The sequence below is a fragment of the Galeopterus variegatus genome, unplaced genomic scaffold (genome assembly GCF_000696425.1).
Source record: "Galeopterus variegatus unplaced genomic scaffold, G_variegatus-3.0.2 Scaffold597, whole genome shotgun sequence".
NCBI classification, from domain to species: domain Eukaryota; kingdom Metazoa; phylum Chordata; class Mammalia; order Dermoptera; family Cynocephalidae; genus Galeopterus; species Galeopterus variegatus.
Window position 1 is genome coordinate 400,885 of NW_007726708.1, and position 24,676 is coordinate 425,560.

The 24,676-nt window shown below is 36.2% G+C and overlaps 1 protein-coding gene across 6 annotated transcripts in view; it reads right to left on the minus strand.

Moving 5' to 3' along the window:
- The window catches only part of L3MBTL3 (l(3)mbt-like 3 (Drosophila)), a 114,455-nt gene that overhangs the window by 34,282 nt on the left and 55,497 nt on the right, over positions 1-24,676 (minus strand). For all 6 annotated transcript variants that reach the window (XM_008570363.1, XM_008570365.1, XM_008570364.1 and 3 more), the window contains 5 exons: positions 14,985-15,061; positions 10,125-10,210; positions 8,219-8,329; positions 3,188-3,302; positions 1,640-1,742 (listed from right to left, as the gene is read on the minus strand). In XM_008570363.1, the coding sequence (XP_008568585.1) occupies positions 1,640-1,742; positions 3,188-3,302; positions 8,219-8,329; positions 10,125-10,210; positions 14,985-15,061 (492 nt within the window). The remainder of the gene's footprint in view (positions 1-1,639; positions 1,743-3,187; positions 3,303-8,218; positions 8,330-10,124; positions 10,211-14,984; positions 15,062-24,676) is intronic.

Sequence of the window (24,676 nt, forward strand, 5' to 3'; positions counted from 1 at the left end):
CTTGGGATTGTAGAGTAGAAAGGTACATGTGCCAAAGAGTCAATATTAGTTATTATATTGTATCTCATATTTTTAATTAAATTATGTATAGCTTTTATAGTTCCATTAGTTCATGAATCCTTTGAAGGTTGGGTCTGTGACTGATTCAGGAAGTGGTGCCTTGCAAGACAGTTAGAGGGAGTGGTCAAGAGCACAGACCCCAGCTGTCCTGGGCTCCCTCCTCACCAGCTGTTGAGTAAGGCAAGCTACTAAACCTCTCCAGTGCTACAGTGGCCTCATCAAAAAATTGGGGGAAATAAGTTTCTACATTATAGGGTTGTTTTGAAGATTATCCAATATTTGCAAAGCAATTAGAGCAATATCTAACAGAGCAAATAAATGCTCAATAAATGTTAGCTGTTCTTACTGAAAGAACTGTTGCTCAAAAATATTGACTGAATAAAAGAATTTCTGAATAGATAATGGAAACTTTAGCATGCGTGTAAACTATTTCTGGCATTTAGTTATACGATGTCTGAAAAATAATCCAGCTGACTTCCCTAGGCAATATTTAATAACTTCTAAGATGTAGTATTTTAAACTCAGTTTAAATTAATCATACAGGCAACAAAAAGGATTTTTAAATGGACATTTGCAAATGGAATCATCGGCCTATGTTCAGACTTTTTACTCTGGAACATATGGAACCTCAGAGAAAACTAGGGAAGGGTGCTGCAAAAGGAAGATAAGAGTGATTTCAGGTTGCAGAGATGAAAGACATAAGAAACTATCCAGATAAAAATAATTACACCAACTTTGCAATTTCTATTAACTCTTAGAGAAACAGGTAGCACAATCTTCAAAATTCTTAAAGACCTAGATTCATAAACTGTACAAACTAGATATAAACAAAGAATCATTTTTCTTAGTGAGCAATCCAATTAACATGCAGTTAGAACATTATACTAATAAACTATTTTAAAATATACCTAAAGAGGTGATGCTTTTGTCCCTTAAAAGTCCCAGTTAAATCACAGGAATTTCTTATTATTCCAGTAATATTTTTAAATGTCTACAAAGACCCCCAAATCACCTAAACAATACATCATATTTTAAATGTATAAATTGGTTTCTTCTATAAGTTCCTTAGGGGTAAGAGAAAAATATTGAAAAACTCTCTTCTGACCAATGTATTCTCACATTTAACTATTTGTATTGTGCTTTTTTGTGATCTTTGCTGCTAATCTACAATAATCTCATCTCTCATTGTTCAAATTGTCAAGTCGCCCCATCATATAATGATCTATCAAATTATTTCAACAGGGCCTTTTCTCTCTTCTCATTATTAATGGTCAACTCAAGATAACTATTTCAGAAGCTAAGTATATGTAAAACTAGGCAAGTTGCCAGGAAAAGCCAAATAGCTACAATAAATCTATTTTAAATCATGAATTCATTTTCTCCCAGGAAGATTTAACTATAGATACACCCTTCATTTTTACATGATTGCCATGGCAACCACATTTCATATGGACCTGAATTTAAAATTAGTTCACATATATTCAGTATACATGGAAATCATTATCTTATACATATATAGGGCAGTTACCTCTACGTGACCATGTAAGAAATCCTCACATGAGTGGCAGCTACCACGTACCTGTGAGGGCCCAGGTGCCTCGCTCTCTTAAAATGGCCAATCCCTTTACAGCCTGGGGTTGAGCATCCACTGTGTTCTGAAACTTCCATTAATTCTACGGGGCCTATGTAAAAGCAAAAAAAAAAGAAAGAAAGAAAGAAAGAAGGGGTTAAAAGTTAAGCAAACAGCTGTAGGAGTCAAATGTCTGGGATCAGAATAGGAAAGAAAAAAAAATCTCTAAAAATCCAATTTTTGAACTGACACATAATCAGAAAAAGTAGACTGATAAAAGTCAAAAATATCTTAAAAGCCTCTACTTTTAAAGGTTTTTCCCTATGACTTTGTTCATACTATTTATTAATCTTTCTTCAATAGTGAAATGATAAACTTTGATCTAACCCTCTTTCAAAATGTCACAAATTCCAGGGATACCTAAAATTGAATTACAGGTAATGAGAAGATTATAAACAAGTTTTACCAAGTAAATAACTAACATGAATACTCAGATACCACGAAAAGTTCAAACACTTTGACAGAACACAGAGTAACAGTTCTAAACCCCTCCATGCTCTTCTTCTACATTCCAGACCCTCCCTCACCCGGAGTGTTGAAGTTAACGTGCACTCTCCTGGATATTGTTCTAAGCACTCAGCTACATTTGTAAATATACATCTATCAAGTGTTTGTTTTTGTTTTATTTTGCCACATAAAAGATACAACATAGATGTGTACTGTCTGAAATATTCTTTGGTTTTTAACTTCTTGTCTTACAAATCTTTCTGTCACGTTATTAATATTCTTTATGACTGTTACTGAGTACTCATATCTATAGTATAGTGCATTGTAACCTATTTAACCAGTATTTGTTTCCAAGTTTTGTTATTTTAAACATGTTGCAATCAATATCACCCACATGTATTTTGTGCCTTTGTATGCAGCATCAGAAGTCAAGTCACTGGATAGGGAAAGCACACTAATTTTTTAAAAAATCTGACAATAATTTACTGTATTGTATTTCCTATATATTTTTTCCTACAATGTGTATATTTTCCTCCAAAATCGAGGCATGTCATGGTATGTTAAGTTCTCCATGCACCGTTGTTAAAAATTAAGTTTAAATGAAATTTTTATTGAGATACTTATAGATTCACATGCAGTTTTAAGTAATAATACAGAGGGAGATCTCTTTTACACTTTGTCCAGTTTCTCCCAATGGTAACATTTTGCAGAGCTATAGTATAACATCACTACTAGGATACTGATATCGATATATTAAATTTTGATAGTCTGACAAATTGTCTTCTTAAAATTCAGAACTAATTTTAAAAGGTGATGTTTACTTCTAAATAAAAGTAAAAGAATATCTATACTTTACTTTTGGGGCATTAAATTTTTTTCTTTTATATTTCTGTCTATAATAATTAAAAATGTAGTAAGAGGAAAGGATTGCATAGAGAAGAAAAATACAGTACAGAGAAAAAGGAGAAAGAGAAGGGAAGGAGATAAAAAAAATATTAAGCACACTACATAAGAAAATGGAAATGTATCAATTTATCCTGTGTCTCTTACTCAAGGGAGGCTGAAGAGGATGTCCGGTTTTGGAACACCAGCCCATGGGGTGAATATCAGGAGAATCTGCATCTACCCAGTAATCATAGCAACTATTCCAGCCATCAAAGTGAACCTGGATAATGAAAGGAAATTGACAGTACAAATTAACAGTCACAAAAATTCCTATAATAAGAGTTCTGCCCACAGCATAAACATTTTCATTCTGTTCTGACTTTTATAGTGAATTTAATACCCAATAAATCATTTCAATTATTTAAAATACTTCACTCGCAGTACAAGATGAAAGGCAGTTTTGAACTACCTTCAACATAGTATCTAACCATCAACAAATGCCTTGCCAAAGGCACTCTTTGGGCAATAGTTCTACAGACATGTTACGTATATCTTTCATCACTATGAGTAACTTGAATACAAGGACTGTGTTATAACATCTTCATGTGATCTACATCAAATGGCCAACAAATATCACTGAAATAATTAAGAAAATCAGGGAAGGGAGGGAGAGAAGAGGCAGAAGAGAAGGACCTTTCACGTAAACGTCAAGTCTCCTAAAATTATGCTGAAAAAGACCTTTAAAAAAAAAATTTGTGTGCCCTACGAGAAACACATCCAATTTACAAAATAATCTTCAACACCAAATGCATTTTTAAACATCAGTTTTTCTTTTAAGTGAGTACAATATCTCTCAAAGCTGTGTTATAAGTGGTCAGTGCTATCATGTATATTGGCCACCATGTGAAAGGACAGTTGATCTTTCAGGAAAAGTCACTACCAATCAGCTACATATCTTTTAGGTATTACATATCTTTTATCTTTTAAGATAAAAGGGATATACTGAAATGCTTTACATATTTTACTTTTAAATCAAGTTTGCCAGTTAGATTTCTTTTTTAAAGTCTATGAATCTCTCCATTCCTTACAACAATAGATGCCAGATGAATAAAAAAATTCAACCATTAAAAACTGAACAATAAACATTCCAGAAGAATGCATGAGTGAACTTATTTGTATTATAGGTGGAACAGCCTTTGTAGATAAGACATCAAACTCAAAAGCCGCAAAAGAAAAGACTGATCAATCTGATTGCATAAAAACTTAAGACTTCAGAGTGGCAGATATTACTACAAGCAAGATGGAAAAGCCACAAGAAACCTGAAAAACACATCTGCTACACATGTGGCAAAGGCACTCTCTACCTTAATTTATAAAAAAATCATGTATCAATATAAGAAAGATGAAAAACCCAATAGAAAAACCCAATAGATACAAATGGTTTATCATTGAGAAAATAAATATAAATGGTCAAATATATAAAGAGACTATAAATTACACTTATAACTAAAAACTACATTAAAATCACGAGATGTAATTCTCCTCCTATCAGTCTGCCAAAAAAGTGCACATTTTGGTGACTCCTACAGCTGATAAGTGTGAGAATAAACAGGCATTCTCATAGATTATCAACAGGAGTGTTAACTGGTGAGATATTTCTGGCAAGCTATTTGGCACTAACAATCAACACTTAAAATACATTATCTTTGACTTAATCTCATTAGCTCATTGTCTGTAGTAGAAAACAACTAGAAGTAACAAGTATCCACCACCAGGAGACTGGTTAAATAAATTATTATATATTCATATGATGGAATAATATGCAGTTATTAAAAGTACAAATATATGGGCTCAAAACAATGTCCTTTGCAATGAATTCACTTTCTTAAAAATCAATTAATCCTAGAATCAAAACCCTATAAGAGATATGAAAAAATGTGTTTTAGCGAGATAAGAGAATATACTAAGAAAAACAAATACATGATCCAGTAAAATGAAATACAACGTAGTCTGTCAGCCAAGAGAAGTCTCAGGATAAGAGCTCTGTACCAGGTTTAGAGTATATTCACCCAGACTGAATAGGTGGCTGTTGAGCTATGGGAAAAAGAGTTCAAAGGAAAAAGACAGAATGTTGAAAGATACACTTGAGCTTTTGACTTAATGACACATCAGATTTTTATTGAAGCATTTATAAAAATCTAATAAGGAAATAGAAAATTAAAAAACAAACTGCAAAGAAATTACTGACTCCATGAAAAACAAAAAGTCTTAAGAAAAGGACTACTTTGGTCACCAGTGAACAAGATATTCATAATGAGAACATTGAAGAGTGAAAAAAGTAAAAAAACACAACCAGCATGAAATAACTTCTAAAAGGATAACAGAAAGGGAAGAATGGCAAGATCTAAATCCTGAACTATCATAACAAGAAGAAAATAAACCATATCTAAAATTGATGAATTGAGAAAGAGCAGACTATAAGTCATATTTCAGAAAATCTGAGATAAAATGTCATAAGCAATAACCAAAAGAGCCAAAAGTTCTTGCCTCTGGGGAGCAGGGTGGGAGGAGGCAAGACTCTATTATGTTTTAACTGTCACCAAATACATAAAAGATGAGAGCAAAAATATTCTGGTCATTTTTCTTGAATGGCATCTGATAAAATACACCAAAGTTTTTAACATTTTTTTACCATAATAGTTCATGGTGAGAAATGTTACATATTATGTAACTTAAAAAGTTAATTTTATTTAACTTAAGAGTTGATTTTATCCCTGAGAAACTTAAAATATTAAGCTACACTAATAACTTAGTCTATATTTTCCTCTTTCTCTTCTTCCTTCCTGAAAAAGAAAAATGAGCTTTCTTGCTACATCACTTCCCATATTATCAGAAAAATTCTTACTGTTGGAGGAAGGTTTTAATATTCTCAGAAGCCTCGATAAATTCTGACACTGGGTCATGGTCACCTACTTACTAACCTTTTGAGGACTTCATATCCACACATATTTTATCAGTGGTTCACCTTTGGCTGTGAAATTCATTCCAGTAATTATGAAAAGAAGACTGTCAAATGTACATCTCATAGTCAGCTCTTTTTTGGTTGTTAATGATTGACTAGGATATTGTACTAGAAAGAGAATTCAGCTTGAAGGAAAGAGCTGGATTCAAGTCTAAACTTTTCCCATTAACTAACTGAACCACCTGCTTTAGAGTATTAGACCTCTGAGCCAAAATTTTCTCGCACGTAAAAGCAGAGTAATCTAAATTTTTTTTTAATTATGAAAGTAATATGCATTCCTGAAAGCAAACAGTTAAAAAAGAAAATCCTAATCATTTGTAGTCCCAGCACCCTTAGAAAGACACTGTCATTACTTTGGTATGTTTCTTTCCAGAACTGCTTATGCATCTGTTGTTTTAAAAAAACAAAAGCAAATACCTTACATAATATTAAACCTGAATTATTCGCTTGCCCATAGGAAATAGTCTCCTAAAATATTTAATTTTAACACCATGTAGATACACAGTAATTAATTTTACCCTTTGCTACTGTGGTTATTCCTAATGTGAAATACTATACACAGCACTGCTGGTATTTTCCATGGAGTTTTCACCTTTGCATAATTTCTTTTGTTTATTCTCTTAACGTAAATGACTAACACTCTTGAATTAAAGCATAAACAATATCCTAAGATTTTGATGCCTATCGGAGAGGCTGAGACCCTTCACATTCCTACCAGCTACATGTGAGAATAAACTTTTCATAAACCCAAACCAAAACAGGTATTTTTTTTCAATTCTGAAGTAATTTGACTTATAAAAATCGTATTGTGCTTAATTCTACATTTCTTTGATTTCTAGTCTAGATTATTTTTAAAAATACTTCTATTTCTAAAATACTTTGATTACTTCATGATCTACATCACTACTAAGTACAATTAAGGGTAGAATGCATTTTAAGAAAAGGCCTTGTATTATTTATAAAATTTTCTAAAACATTTATGATTATTTAATCTTAATAATAGTGAATAAAATGTTAAAATTTCCATGCAATAGAAATCCCCCATTTGTACAGTTTTTCATGTTATTTTATAATTTTTTTTATATATTATCTCATTAGAGATAGCTTAGAATGTGATTTTTTTTTTTTTAAAGAGTATACATTTAGACTCCTACAGCTTAGGACTGAGACTTAGTTTTGCCACTGTCAGTAATTAACGAAGTAATCTATTTAATTTTTCTGAGTCTCTGCCTCTTCAATAAAATCATGGTAATAACATACTTCCATAGTGCAAATACCACAAATGTCAAATAACGTGAGAACACGGTTACCCTGTAAACTGTCATATATTTCTAATCTCTTGCTGTTATTATAGCTATTATTATTCCTAATAGAAACTCTAAACAATCCTATAGAGTAAGTAGAACAGGTATTGCTTTGGTTGGAGAATGAAGTTAATGCTGAAGCCAGAAACCCAGGCAAGGCTTTCTGGCTCCTCAGCTAGAGTTCCCACCATACCCCACTTTGTCACGCTTGAACATAACAAACTGAACCTATCTTCTTAAACGCTGGCCTACCATCTGAGATATTTGACTTTTACTAATCTTACTCAAATTCAAACCTGATTTTATTTATAAAATTATTCATCTTTACATGTCTTATGTTAAAAGACACCATATCCTTCTGAAAAGACTACATTTAACACACCCCACAAAAAAACCCCACTAACCTTTACTTTTTTAAAAACAAGCATACTATCAGAGAATGAAGTATTATGTTCTCTTCTAAATAGAATATTACCCTAGTGTGTTGTATCTACTTTCTTTCTCCAAATAAACACTCAGAATATTAAAAGTCACTCATCATTAAAGAGAAAACATCTTCCGTGGCTTAAAGGAAAAGCTGGAATGAATGCTGACTTACAAAGATGCACAGCCCCTCACTCTGCATATTCCTAGGATTTTTACTAATTGAATTACAGGACTTCACAAGTTAAATATCTACCAAAGTTTGCACCCAAGACACAAAACAACAACAATAACAAAACCAAACCATGGGCTGGCCCCGTGGCGCACTCGGGAGAGTGCGGCACTGGGAGCGCAGCGACGCTCCTGCCGCGGGTTCGGATCCCGGTGCGGCCGGTCTCAAAAAGGACAAAAAAAAAAAAAAACCAAACCACAACAGAGAACTCTTACTTTTATTCGGTGATCATCTGTGTCTGCAACAGTTGCTACTCTGATAAACATGGGACTTCTTTTGTCTACGACTTCGAGCTTCATTTTTTTCTGGAATCCATGTGGAGGTTTCTGCCATAACAGAAAATTTTATACAGTGAGATTTAGAGGAAGAGAAGGTGACTCAATTTACGAAAAAGAATAAGAAATAGATGAGCTATTTAGAGAACACGGCTTTCAAACTCTCAAATTCCCAAAGTATCTCTGGACCTCACCCGCCCTAACAAAAACACAACCCCCACAATCACAAGCAAGAGAAACAGCCTGAGTACCTAGCTTCAGAGCAAATAAGAAAGGCTAAAGCAAAGATCTCAAGATGAAATTCAAAATATTGTAGTTATTTGATCAGCCATAGAGAAGGCAAGAAATTGTTCTCATTAGTTAGAGGTATCTCAGCAAAAATCAATAGGCAGAAATTTATTTTTAAAAAGAGAAAGGAAGAATATTAAAATGGCTGAGACAAGATGCCAAGATTAGAAGTGGTTATGAGGACAAAAAGCAGAAGATATCTTTAAAAAAGAAACTAGCAGTCAAAACATACCAGACGGGACCACTCGTATAGGACCAAGAATGAGAAAGGGGGACTTACAGCTGCCTACACTTTAATACTCGGCAGAAACCCATAAACCTCTGAAAAACTTACAGAAGAGGAAGGGAAGGTGATGGTTTGGTATGGTGTTAAGACAAATTACTTAAATTTTCTGAGCTTCGGGTCCCCTTCTATAAAGTGGTTGTAATAAAAGAGTTGCTTTGAAAATTAAGTGCGAAAGTTATGTAAAGGATACAGAACAATCAATGCAAGGCACCTAAAAGGCCAAACTATAGAAATCCTCATTTTCTCTCTGATATGACACTAGATATGTAGACTGATCCTAATGTAATTTTATCCAGTTTAAAGCAAAGCTCTGCTTTGTATTAGATTAAGTTAAAGTTAGAGAAGACAGATAAAAATTCATAAATATGTCATAACTCTAAAAATTATTCTTTTTTAAATCCTGAATTTATAATGCCAAGGTCAAGGGTTCAGATCCCCATACAGGCCAGATGCCAAAATAAATAAATAAATAAATTTTAAAAATCCCATCAGATGGATTACTATCATCTGTAAAAAAAATTACTATCAGATGGAATTGTACACATTCTTTGATATAGCTTCTCTTCATGTAATATGGTTTTGCTCTTAAAAATTTTTCATGTTCTTTTCTTCTTTATTTGAGCCCATACTTACTAATTAATTCTATCATTAAAAATCTTAGCAATTTATACATAAAAGGATTATATAAAGAAAAATATTTATGATAGGCTAATCATGCTTACATTTAAAAAGTATTTAATATGTCTTTCTGTTCCTTTAAATTCATGGGGAAATATAAATTATAATATGTTTTGTTTCTTATTCTTCCCTTGCACAGAAATGAGGTTTACTTTGAATCTTAGTAAGTTATACACAAGAGTCAATGGCCATAGGTTAGAAAGATACTATAATAAAAGCAGATGGTTGTGTAGTTTGGTAATTAAACATTCTGATTTGTAGCCATAAAATCAAAAACAGCATCTGTTTTTGCGATAAAAAGATCTAAAAGAATTATCAAATATAATTTTCATTAGAAAACACTTTCCTGTTCTGTTTTGGTCTTTCAGAATATCTATTTAGAAAAACAGAAGTTTTCTGTAAGATTTTTGACAACTTTCCCCATACAGTCTCAAGTAGAACTATAAAGTCCACAATGAAAGTACTTTTTAGATGCCAACAACAAAAATTGCAGTAACGATTCTGACTTTCAAAATTATAAAATTCAAAAATACAGTATCATATTCGGCCTTCTGTTTTCTTCTCATTCAAATAGTGTAAAATGTATTATCTCACCACTTTGAAAGCTCTTGCAGGAGCAGGCAAAGAATTGGTTTCTTCTAAGTATTTATCCCAAGAAAAATGTTTCACATTTGGATAACCTAAGAAAGAAAGAAAAATGCAAATCCTGTGATGTTTAACCAAAATGACAGTAAGAATAACAAGCTGTCCTACAAAAATTATGAGTCATTATTATCACTATAATATAGGAAATTATGTTCCTATACACGTAACTTCAAATTAGTCACACATTCAGAACTACTTGTAATAATGAAATTGTTTTTATTGATTATGATTTCTCTATTTTAAAATGAAAATTTTTTTTTTTTTTTTTTTTGTCTTTTGTCCTTTTTTCCGTGTCCAGCAACGGATCGCAACCCTCAGTGTTGCCCCCGTACCGGACCGGGGACCGGCAACGGGATCGCAAGCCTCGGCGTTGCTCCCGCGCCTCGCTCAGCCAGTGAGCGGGAGCCGGTCTGTATGTGGGATCCGAACCCTCGGACGGGAGCGCCGCCGCGCTTCCCAAGCGGCGCACTACCCAGTGCGCCACCGGGCTGGCCCCGAAAATTTTATACATGTATATGTATAATTTATATATATGTAAGGACAGTCTTACACTCAAGACACACATACTGCAAATACCTTTTAATCTATCAATTTTGTTTCTACTAATCTAGGAAAATATATATGTGTACAGTGACAATGCAAAATTGTATGTAAATATGAAAATGTAAAAACAAGTTAAATAAGCTTCAATATAGAAATGTTCCAAAAAATGTAAAGAACATATTCAATAGAAAACATTTATTAAAAAGAATGCAGCAGACATATATACTAATAGGTGAAATATTACAGATACATCTTCATTTCATTAGCTCAAACAAACACACAAATCATGGAACACTAATAAAAGAACATGTAAAAATAGCTATCCTTTCCTCCCTTCTGCCCCCTTTCGTGTCCTCCAGAGTCCAAAACCAACTAAATAGGCACAAGCAGGAATTAACGGTGGCCCAGCAGGGTGGAAAACTCGCTATATAAAGTGAACTGAGAAAATAAATAAATATATGTGGAAGGCAGGTTTCTCACTGACTGAGAAGAGAGCTATAAATATGCAAAAGGAAAACCCGAACAAAGCCCAAGGTATTGGATGTGAATTGGAGCTAATGGTATAATTCATGGTTTTTAATATATATAAATAAATACAGAAATAGACACAAATATAAATTTTCACATGCATACATGTATTTCCTAACTGTGTCCACGGAGAGGCCTGGAAGCAGCAACATCCCAGTAGCAATAAGCACATCTAGTGTCCAGACCTTACTTTCTATATATCACTGTCTACTAAAGGAGCTGTGGATCCTTGGAGAAATGGCGGACTGTAGGGTTGAGTCTGCGAAAGTACAAGATAAGCCTAGCAGTGCCAGAAAGTAAGAAGTTCTCAAAAAATGCTAAGAATATGTCAAAAAGATGTAGAAATCTACTTACAGGGGCTCCCACTAGCTAAAATCTAAGAAAATCTGGACATGAAAATAACGCTACTAATGAATTATAATTCACTGATAAAAATAGTTATCTATGGGTCTATACTGATATAAATAGGCTAGGTGAATGAATAAATGGAAGGATGAGAAAGCTATTCTTTGCAGGAGAATATCAACTAATTACATACAAGGAATGATGGAGTAAGAAAAATGATTAGTTAGCAACTGTTAGAATAATAATTAATTCATACTAGAAACATCAACAGATGCTAATACTAATTAAGGACACTGGAGATATAAGACATTTCCCTTCAAACTCCAGGTTTTAACTCTACTAGAAAATTTATTAAGTTCTTTCCATGTAATGTACTGCACTGTGCTAGACACTTATGAAAATGACATAACAAATATGGTTTCTTCTCCTAAGGAACTCACAGTCTATTTGAGGATATAGGTAAACTAGTCTTTTTTTTTTTTTTTTGGTCAAGATTCACTATCAAGAAATGCCATTCCAATGCTTCTTCAGCATGAAATTATAGTATCGTCACAAGTTGTCTTTATTCTATACTTTCACTTTCAGGTTAGACACAGCTATGCACATAGCACATGAGCAGTCAGCCTCGTCAGAGGCCCTGCTCGCCATCAATGGATAAGCAGCTTCATATGTAACTTCTAGATGCCAATTTCTCAGCTATGCTCAGAGTCACTCCCTTTAGAATTTTACATCTATTATTTCCTCTTTCACAACACATCAGGAGTCAGCTATTGATAAGTTTAAAAAAGAGTTAAGGATCGAATTATTGGGAAAGACTTTGGCATTTCAATTAGAATTGCATTGAAATTCTATAGAATATCTCAATATTTTTTTAGATAAGATCAATAAAGAAGACAGTCTGTGATGTAGCCAATAAACCAGTTTAAGTTCAGTCCATGAAGTCTTTATTATTCTGGGATTCTAAGTTCCACAGAGAAATAAAATGCCATGTTGAGTATTTAAAAAAAAAAGTTTATCTCTCCAGAAAACACTTATTTATTACAGAGAAAAAATAACTTCATTAATGGAGAAACCTGGTAAACACTATCTTGATCAACTAATGGTAAAAAAAATGAGCCTGTAAAGAGACAGATTGGTATCATGCACCACCTGAGAGAATGCAACGAGAATAGAGCATTGTTTCTGTGATATTTCTGCCAAAAATGCATAATATGCGTCTGATCAGGAGGAAATACCAATCGTACTCAAATTAAGTAACATTCTACAAAATGACTAATCTGTAACCTTCAAACACTTTAAGGACATAAAAGCCAAAGAAAGCCTAACTGAAGGAGACTAGAGAGATCCCACAACAAGCCAATACCTGATCCCTTTGCTATCAACAACATCAACGTACAAAGGACAAATGTGAATTGGTCTCTGGGTCAAGCGTATAGATGAGTTCTGTACTATTCTTCTAAGTTTTCTGTACATTTGAAACTGTTTCAAAATAAAACTTTTAAAAAGCATATACACAAACACTTCTGTGTATACCTTTTACAACATGTTTTTAAGAAACATCTTGAGCACTTTAAGTTAAATCAAAACATTATACTAAATAAAACTGATGTGTGTATGCATGCATGTCTGTGGTTTTTCTTAATGTATGAAATGTGTTTGTATTTTTTTTTTAACTTGTCAAAAAGCTGTATTTTTTCTTTTCTACTAAGTTATAAAAGTCCATGAAAGAAGACAGATGCCTTGGTCATCTGCCACACATAAGAAGTCAGCAATAATGCCTTACACCACCCCTTCCCAGGGTATATATAACCAGGAACTTCTTGTTTGTTCACTGGTTCATTGCTATTTACCAGATCTCTGATTATGACCAAAAATGATGGTGTGGAAAAAAAATGATTGGTATCAAATTAGGAAACCTAAAAGAATCCTCACAGCAGTTTAGATGGTGACACTGGCAAAGGCAATTACATAGTCACCAGCCACTTATATTTTGTAAGCCATGGGACAAAGGAGGGCTGAACATGAGAAATCTCCCAGATACAGCACATTTGGGCCATGAAACCACTACTACCTTGCTTTAACACTTTATGATGTGTGTCAATGCTCTTTCATCTTCAGAACAGCACCATAAATGAGTCAGGGCAGAGGCTTTCCTCCCTTTAACATATAAGAAAACTCAGGAAGTGAAAGGCACATGGCTTGACCATCACAGGAATGGCTGGTCTCCTAAGTGAATAATGTTCAGACACTTTGAGACACTGTCTCAAGGAATGGGAATAAGCCTAACATGAAACCAGTTGTTAAAATGAAATAAGACAACTGTTTGAAGCCCTACACTGAGTCATTGCTGCCCACACACTGCAGGCTACATCCATGAAACAGCTCCTCGTAAACCAAGGACTGTCCTTTCCCTGTGATAAAGGTGGTCTTTGTCACTGACATGCACAGCAACCATCTGCTGCCCAGGAACACTTTAAATTAGCTGCCACTCTGCCTTTCATATCAGGAGTGGCCATGGCATCTTAAATAGTGATACGCTCAAAAATACACTGTCTTGATTATGATGAAACCATAGAATCTGTTCTCCAGTACATGAAAATGAACTCAAAATAACATAAAACAAGGACACTATTTACTAGCAGTTACACTGGTCCCTGTCGGAGAAAGTGAGTAAGCTGAGAAAGCCTCTATGGCCAGAGGCAGACAGCTAAAGTACCTAAGAACTTCAGAAAACAAAGAGGTACCACTAGCATAAAGGTGCAAAACCTATTTTGGAACAAGGAATCACAATAGAAAAAGGAAAAGCAAATGTGTGAGTTCTAAACTAAAGCCTCAACTTCTCACTTAAATGTGAACGGTGAACATCGTGCTTCTGCCAGAACTGACCCTGACATATGTGGTGGTCCGTGCTCCATCTGCAAATGCTGTCCCCCATATCCATTTTTCTACACTCATCCAAGCCTTAGATAATTCACTTGTATGGTTAGAAAATATATTTAACTGTATGCTAACATAAAGTCTGGAAATGAATTTCAAGTTGAGAAATGAAGGATCTTTTAAAACAGACCATCTTATTTTTCCAAAGAAGACAAAATTTGAGACTTTTTTATAAACTAAGCCACTGTTTAATATACTTGAAGGTACTTCGGGGTCAGTACATGAACACCTGCAGGTCAGCTGCCTGTTTTTTGTAAATAAGGTGTTACTGCAACACAACCACGCTCATTTGTTGACATATTATCTGTGGCTGCTTTTGCACTACAACTCAGTTGAATAGTTGTGACAGAGGCTGCACTGCCTGTAAAGCTTAAAAATCTACTATCTGGACCTTTACAGAAAGTTTTCTGACTCCTGAAGTACATGAACAATATTAGACATATAATAAACACAAACCTGGTGGAGTAATAAGAGTTCTTCTATGTTCTTTACACCAACCAACCGGATGAATGTGTGGACTAGATGCCTCACACCTGTAGGTTATACAAATTTAAAAAACTGTAATTATCAGGATAAACTCACAAATACTAGTAAAAGTTAAAAGAGAAGGTTAATTAGATACTGTGAACATCTTACACCGAGTTTTACTTATTACAATCTATCTAATTTGAAAGAAATGACTAAACCGAAGGATCTTTTACTCTTCCAATATATTAATACCAAATAGTTTTTGTTAGATAATACAAGGATTTGACATCATGCTGTTTTATTCCATCCACGAATTTTGTTACATTCTGCAACTTCAAATATAGAAAAAGTACAAAGAGAACGTCATTAAAATTCAGAATTTCCATTCATAAAAATCATTTGGAAAAATAAACTTAGACTGCATACACACAGGCAAGCTAAACTTATTTCAGCATCTCTTAAGGACAAATGTGCATAGGCAGGAAGCCCAATCACACTCAAAAGAGCCAGCATGCTATTTCTATTGTCCGTTAGAATGTCAGAGACCAGATATTAAGACAAGGTACTTTTTCCTTTTTGTCACCTGTTTCTTCTCCTCTCTGTCACCTATACTACAGCCAAGCATATATTTTCCAAAGCCCCTTTATCAGCATGTGTATTTGTACATGATTCCTTGCTCCCAACCACACTTGTTCTGTGTATTCCTCATTTCAACATGTAACACATATAAATCCATTCATTTGCTCACTCATTCATTAAAATATGGAGTGCTAGAGTTCTGGTCAAGATGGCAGATAGAAGGTTCCTAGCGTCACTCTCACCCACAAATCAACCAATTTACAACTATTAAAAAGCAACAACAGCCAAGCTGGGTCTGCTAGAGCTCAGGGGAAAAGCAGTAGAGACCTACAGAGTGCACAAAGGCAGGGGAAGCCATGGTGAGAGAAAGAAAAAAAACACTTGGACCGTTTCGAGCCCTGGCCGTTTCAAGGGTGGATCTGCTGAGCGCATGGAGCAGGAGCTGGCGAAAGCCACAGCTGTGACTTTTGGATGAAGTTGCTTGGAGGCAGCAGGGGAGAAGAGGGCCTTGGTGGCCCCCAGGCCAGCAAGACCACTAATAGGGTTCCTGTGGACCCACACAGGAATGAGGAGACACAACAGGAAAAAGGAGCCACTCAGAGGCCAGAGACTCATCGCAAGGTACCAGCACATGGCCCGTCCCATGGGAAGTGTTTGGAGCACAGGCAGTGGGGAGATGGGCCCACCCGGAGAACACTGGGACACAGCAAGGACAGCCAATCCACCCCCCAATCAGCGCAGGACAACTCACAGGAGGCTGGTTAGGAATATAGAATTGCATGGGGTGCAGTTTGATAAAAAAACTCAGGCCTAGATCAGAGTTTCTACACAAGCCAGATCCACCAGGTCTCTGAAGAGCCGGAAGTACCTATAAGGTCAACCACTGAACCCTGAGCTGCACAAAAGCCTTCCCTAGGGAAACAGCAGCAAAGCAGCAATTTAGTTCAACCACAGAGCTCAAGTACTGGTTCCCACAGGAAGTTCCCCCATTTTAGAAGTAAGCAAAGGACAAAAAATTAGTTCCAGCCCAGGGACACCACCAGCACCTCGGGGCCTGCCTGGGAACCGGGGATTGGAACCAGGGACCGGAGCCCCCTCCCCGCCCCCCACAACCAGGCACACTGTGCCAGCACCTCGGGGCCCACCTGGAAACCCAGGGCATTGAGAAGGTGACTGAACACCACTTCCACATCCAGGCACACCGTAAGTGCCTCATGGCCCAACCGGGAGGCCTGGGGCATGGATCTGGGGACCAGACACCCCTCCCACAACCAGGCATACCACGCCAGTGCCTTGGGGCCCATCCAAGGACCCAAGGCATGGAGAAGGGGACTGGACCCCCCCACCCCACAACCAGGCACACCACGCCCATGCCTCAGGGCCCACCTCAGGACCCAAGGCATGGAGAAGGGGACCAGACACCCCTCCCACAACCAGACATACCACGCCAGCACCTCAGGGCCCACCTGGGGACCCAAGGAATGGAGATGGGGACCAGATACACTCCACAACCAGGCACACCACCAGTGCCAAGGAGGATGCCAAAAATATTGCCTCCATGTGGGTGGCCCACCCCAGCCACCACAATAACCACGGCTTCCACAGAAGCAGCTAGACGTCATAACTACCACGCAGATGGTCCGCTAACCACTGGAGTGCATGGATACACGTAGAGTCACCAGCAGAGATAAAGAAAAGAAGACAATGTCTCTCTCCACAAAGTCCATTTCAGAGTGACAGAGAAGCATCTGCTCTACGATAGTATTGGGGGACCTGATCACACCTCTCAGCATTGGACAGATCATCTAGGCAACAAGATAACAGAGTAACCATTATTCTTTCAGAAGGAGAGAAGAAATTTAGGGTAATTAGAGGGAGGAGGGGGGAGGGAGAGGGGGATGGGGAGAGATTGGACAAGGGGCATAAAGAATAATTACAATTTGTAACAATATATATGCTAGTAATATTGATTTGATTCACATATCTCAATGCTGAACCCGCAAAATATGTATAATCAATTTTGATTCAATAAATAAAAATAAATAAAATTAAATAAATAAAATTTAAAAACCATAAAAAAGTTTTTAATTTATGCAATTTCTGTACTTATTCTCAATAAATATTCATTTTTGTATCTAAAAATAAATAAATAAATAAATAAAAATAAAATGTATCTATTAAAAAAAATAGAAGAGAAAGAGAGACCAGAGCTCACTCGCTCTCTCCACCATGTGAGGACTCAGCAAGAAGGAAGAAGGTCCTCACTGGGAACTGAATCTGCTGGCACCTTGGTCTTAAACTTCCCAACCCACAGAACTGTAAGAAATGAATGTCTGTTGTTTAAGCCATCAGTCTACTGTATTTTATTACAGCAGCCCGAGCTGACTAAGACACCAGTGCTGTTTGTGTGGACTCAAAAAAAAAAAAAATGGAGTGCTTGTTATGTCCCAGGCACTGGGACAGCCCTTGCAGAGATAACAGCAAATAAAGCATATACAATGTTCCTGCTTTCATGGCACTTACAGTGTAGTGGGAAGAGACAGGAAATAAATAAACAAATAAATGTATACTCTGGTGGCACAATACTATGCAGACAAATGAGGTAAAGGTGTAGAGCACAAGCATGCAAAGCATTGCTTCATACAGCTTAGTCAGGACGCCCCTCGCATACAGCAACATCTGAGCCAAGACCTGAGGAACTGAAGAGGGAGAGGACCGACCGCTCAAACACATGAAGGGAAACCACTCCAGGCGGAGGGGACAGCAAGTACAAATGTTACGAAGTGGGAGTCTAGGAGGACTATGTCAGGAACAGGAAGGAACAGACAGAGGGAAGCAGAGGTCAGCTGGAAACATCACAAAGGAAGGGCCTTTAAGTCATACAAAGGTCTTGGGATTTACTCAGAGTGAACTAGAACATCGCTTTGGAGGTTTGAGGCAGAGGAGTAGCACAGTCTGATTTATGTTCTAAAGTATTACTCTGCTATGCAGGCAATCCACGTGGGGAGAAGAGAAGATGCTGTTAGAGGCTGCTGCAAGAGTCGATGATGGTGGGCTGGACCAGAGTGCAGGTAGCGACGATAAGAAGTGCTCATGTTTTCGATGTATACTTTAAAGGTAGAACCAAAAGGATTTGCTGGTAGATTTGATATTGGGTGTGAGTAGAATGAACAAGTAAAGACATTACAAGGTCAGGGACATGGACAATTAAAAAAACGTAGCTGCCATTTTCTGCAATGGGGAAGACTACAAGTGCAGTCTGGCATTCCAAGTGGTAAAGACGTGTTTGATAAGCAGCTAAAGATGTCAGATAGATAATAAGTGTAAACATCTGGAATTCAAGAAGAAGATCAAGGCTAACAATACTGATTTGGGAGTCGTGAGCATTTGAGATGATATTTAACACCATGAGCAGAGATGAGACCATCCAGAGAGCAAGTACAGAAAGAGAACAAAAGAGGTAGGAGGCAAGTGGTACTGTCTAGTAAGGTAGGTAAAAGAAAGAAGGAAGAAATCATCTGGGGCAAGTGCTGCAGGTAGATTAAAGAGGAGAAGAAACATGAATTGATCTTTGGATTTATCAATCTAAAGGTCATCTTGACAAGAGCTGTTTTGGAGGAGCTGGGGATAGAAAAGGGCAAAAGCCTGAACAGAGCAGGTTTAAGAGAGAATAGAAGGAAAGGAGATAGAGACAGCCATACAGAAAACATGTTTAAGAAGTTTTGTTATAAAAGGACACAGAAATGAGACAATGAGCAAAAGTGAAGTTTTATTTTTTGTTAGGAAATTAGGGGTAGCTGGGTGAGACACATATAGAAAATCTCTGTACTATTTTTGTATTATTATTAGCATATTCATTATTACAAATCATGATTTTTCTTTATGCCCTTTACCCAACCTATCCCTCCCCAAACCTCCTCCCACCCTCCTCCCCATCTCTAGTAACCTTAGGTTTATTCTCTCTCTTTACAACACAACAATTTGTTGAACTTTCAGAAGAAGAGAATAAACCTAAGGAATAAATTCTGTACTATTTACTACTTCTTTTAAGTTTAAAATTACTTCAGAAGTAATGACTTTCATCAATATTTAAAAATAAAATACCTTATTTATTCAAGAAATATATACGGAGCAACTACCATGATCAGGGCACTGTTCTAGGTGCTAGTAATACAACAGGTATTAAAACAAACAAAAATCCCTTCTCCTGTGTGTGCACTGGTAAGAATAATTCAATAGAGAGGGTGGTCTATGGATGCAGAGAAGAGAAGAACTGAATCAATCGGTGAGAGGGAACAGAATCTTGTACATGAGAGCAGGGCCCTTTGGGCAGGAGCCAGCGTGTCACCCACAGTCACAGAGAAGAAGGTGCAAGCTATGGGTGGAGTTCAAGAAAGTGGGTAGACGCAAGAGGTGTGAGCATGGGGAAGTCCTTTCTGTTTTTTTTCCAATGAAAAAGGAAGCACAGTCAACAGCTGAGCGTGAAGATAGGAAAGAGGGTGTGAGAAGTCTGAGTGAACAAAGAAGAGTGTTGGAAAGAACAGATAAGAATGAGGCAGGACTAAGGGCCCACTTGAGGTTAGCGGTCATGAATGTGAAGCCAGACTGGCTGGCATGCTGTGCGTCTCCCTCCAGCTATATTCAACTGCTCAGGTTCAGGCACAGAGTAGGCAGAAAGCTGGATTCAACCACAGTTGGGATTGTGTCAGTAAATACAATATAAAGAATTGGAGGCTGTACTTACAAGAGAGTAGTTAAAATAGTATTACAGAATATATGGACACACAGAGACACATCACAATTAAAACCTTCTGGGAAAAAAGTTGTTAGAACATTTCTCCATCTTTGTTCTCAAAGATAATAAGTATTCTGAAGTTAAAAAAAAAAAAAAAAGTAAAAATCAGGGCCCCATAGTCAAAACATCCCAGGAAAAGACAGTATACCACATCTCCTTCTTAGAAATTTACAGACACAACATGAGCATATTAAACACTGTGAAGTTACACTATAAACAAACCAGTCTTGAATTGTTTCACCTACCATTTGCTAAAGAAAATTAATCATAAAACACTCTTTGGTGTTAACATTAACATCACGTGAAACACCACTGTTGTGTAGAGCAGTTTGGGAAATGGTGCTGTGAAGGATGCCAAGGAGTCCAGTGCTGCTCTATAAACCAGGCCTGTTGAGTCGACCCTGAAATCAGGAAATCTGAACATAGCCCTGTGTATGGGAAACTAGAAGGAAGGATGCCAGGAAGGCAACAGTGGTTGGAGTTGCTGATGAATAAAAAGTTTTATGAGCAGTGAAAAACAAAGAACTTTCTAAGAAATGCTTTAAGTGAATGAAATTAGCATATATTCACCACATTCCAAATCAGCCTTTCTACAGCCACATCCCTGAACAGTAATACACAGTTAAATGCTGATTTTTCTCATAACTTACTTCAGTAGAAAATATTTATTTATTTATTAATATTTATTTAATTATTTATTAATAAAATAATTGTTTATTTTCTACTTCAGTAGAAAATAACTTTAACTTTAAAGTTTCTTCCTTTCTTCATGTGTTATCTCATATCCTCTCTCCCCCAAATTATTATTTTTCTTTATATATTAGGGTTATGTGTGTATGTGTCATTATTTTAGAAAAACAAGCACTGCTAGGTCAATGCCAAATTCATATGGCAATCACTACATTTCTTACAATATATGTTTTCATAAAAGACACAAATATATACATTTCCATAAAAGATACACAATACCTTAAGATGCACACTGTCATAAACTGTATAAGCAAGACTATGGAGCTCTCTTTCCAGCTATCCTAATCTTCCCCTAAAGAATCATTTTGGTTATGGATCATTATTAATGATGCATTACCTTTATTTCAGGGGAGAGTGTTAATTCATATATGGTTTCATTAAAAAAGAAAAAATAACAAATATATGATATTTGTTTAATTTTTTCTCTTCTCAATCTAATACAATTATAGAGTAGTTTTTATAATTATCTACCAGACTCATGATAATTATTTTAAAGTAAGAACATTAAACATTACTAACTCTTTTGACTTTATTGCAATTAAGAAAAATGCTGTGGCATATTATGACCGCTCATTCTTGTATTACCTGAATCTTATATAAGATTTTAATAATACCTAAATACTGAGGAAAGTCATCATTTAAAATAAATAGGAAAGCCATCTCAATAGAGAAGACAAAAATACCCCTATTTTTATCTATTTTATTGAAGCTCTCTTATAAGCAAACAACATTTCATTCAGAAGTTGGAAGACTGCGAAATTCTTTGTTACTATTGTAAAACAAGTCATCTCCTAGTCCCATCTAGTGTTCAAAAGCAGAAATGTAACCAAAAAGAAATACAATGAAGAAAAACTAATAGTGAAAAGTTAAGCAAATTATTGATCGCTGTATCTCTCTATTTCTTCCTTTGTGTTTTGATGTATATTACGAAAGAAGTCCATTTCAAAAATTTTTTTAAAAGTCTACTTCACATGTATGTGCAAATTACTCATGAAGGCTGCTAAGATCCAATCAGATATAGACTGGTAGATCTTGAAAGGGTCAAAAACCCAAAAAAAAAAACTCATGAAAAAATCCATGTATATGATATAAGGATAAAGTGAGCAGACATGAAGATCCTCATTTTATGGAAATACAAAGAGGTTAAGCAATTTCCCTGAGCCCTTGGGTAGAAAAGAAAGAGATCCTGGTTTTATCACACACAGCAGAAAGCTAAACAAAACTAATGCACATATGCTGTGCTCTGCAGATCTAGGCAGAGAGTCAAACAAGAACATTTCTAGACACTTACTTAAGGAAAACGTCAAAGTCTCTTCATTTCAAGCAATAATGGTTTATATGCTTTGAAGAAATACAGGACACTTGGCCTCTCCCACTCCCTAAACCCAGAGCATGATGACTCTGCCCATTTATTAACCAGAACCCTCCTCTCCTGCTCCCCACCATGTGCTAACTCTTCATAGCCTCCATCACTCTGCATTTTACTAGTAGTTACCAAACCTATTCAGGCTGAGTCATCCCTAATTCACGTCCGATCCCATTCCCCACAGTAGCTATTTTAAATATTATTAATGTGCTTCAAGCTTAAAATCTTTCACTAACACAGTGACTACTTAGGAAAGATAAAAGTGATGTCATCTCATCAACCTTGTGTTAAATTTTCCTTTTCTTTCTTTTTTTTCTCCAAGCTAAGAGAGAAAAAAGCTTATTCCTTCCCAAGATGAGCCCCTTGTACGAAATCTAGTGTCACCAATAACCCAGTCTCAGAGATCTCCACTCTCTCTCTCCACAGTGGCTTCCTTTCCTTCACCTAAAACCCAAACTCAAAATGCTCACTGTGCAGGGAACCCTCCTTAGAAGTTGACTCCCCTTCAAACAATAATCCTCCTTTGTCTTCACCATCATCTAACTTCTCTGCTTGATATCCCGTATGGCTCTTCGACCTTTTTACAAATTGGTTCCTGCTCTTAAAACTCTTATTTTGATCCTCATGATACCTGATGAGATGGGTATTATTATTAATCCCTTTTGCAAAGGGGGCAACTAAAGCTTAGAAAGTTAAGTAATTTACTGAATAAACTGGCTGCCATTCCCTAAACACATTCTACCCCTAGACCAAAACACAAGCAAGTGCTTTCCTTTGCCAGGAATATTCCAACAAGACACCTAATTACCAATTCCTATGGTCTTTCACAGTCCACTTAAATCCGCTGCCCTGCAGGAAGCCTTCCCTAAGCATCCTCCAGTGAGTTTGAGTCAGTCCCTCCCTCCATAGATGTCAAGTGGCTGGTTCTAATAATTAAGCACTAACCACTACTACTGCAGCCAAGACAATGGTGTTTGTGCTTCTCTCCTTCCTCAGACCAGAAGCCCCTGAGGCTGAAGTTCAGAAGTACCCGCGTCCCCTTCATCTCTGTACCCTCCCATCAGCACCACCAACCACTGCTTCCCAAATTTAACCAACCGATGACAAACCTGTTAACTTTGACACTGCTCTAAAAAACTAACAAAATGTCACAAACTTTTCAACAGCATTTTAGGAAGAGACATAAAATTATTATTACTCTCCATTTGTAATTGTAAAACAGATCCCACCTCTAAAAAAAATATGCAGTACATTTAGAGAGAGTCAGGAAAAGACCCCAGGCCCATGTTTGTTCTAACTCACTAATGTAATGCTTCTTTTTGTCACAGATCAGTTTGTTGCTGGGTTTTGCTCTGAATCATTGGGATACTCTACTGAAATGGAATCAATGATGGCTGAAGCTGCAACCTCATTCATTTAGGCCTTTCTATTATACAATGGGCTAAATCTTGTTGTCATGCCTTCCTGGATCCCAAAAGACAAGGTCACATGAAAATAACATTTCTTAAAAGGAGATTTCTTCCCAGTGCCTAAGAGAGAAGAGGAGGTGACTGCGGTCATTATGTTCTGCCCCAGAACCCAACCCTCAGGCAATGGGAAGATGAGGAAAAAAGACCTTTGCTTTCTTTCCTGGATCTTAGAAGTCCTTTCTTGTGCAATATTCTGTAATTATTCCTAAGTCTAATGACTGTCAAGGGGGAAGAACTAAATAGCTACCAACTATCAGTAACAAAAATACAAGGAAACCCAGTGGTAAAGCAATTTTTATTCTAACATATACCATTTCCTTTGAATAAAAAACTTTTTCAATCCCACATAAATTTTTACCATGTTCCTCTTTGGAAGGAAGAAATGTTTTAGTGCAACTAAACATGTAGTATCACAAATGTATACAGACATACACAAATATGTTTTCAAATTCCCAGTTATGTGAAAAGAGATTTAGAATCACTATCAAATTCAAAGGAAAAAAAAATCTCATTTCCAAATTATTTTAAATTGGGAAATGCAATCCAATCTGTAACCTCATTACATACCTAAGTAATTGATGTAGATAAAAACCATTCCAAAATTCAGAGATCAAAGAATAAAGTATATAGTAAAACTAGAGAAATTCCAGGGCACTTAAGCAATTTTTTTTTTTTTTTAATTTTTATTTTGTCAATATACACTGTATATGATTATTATGGC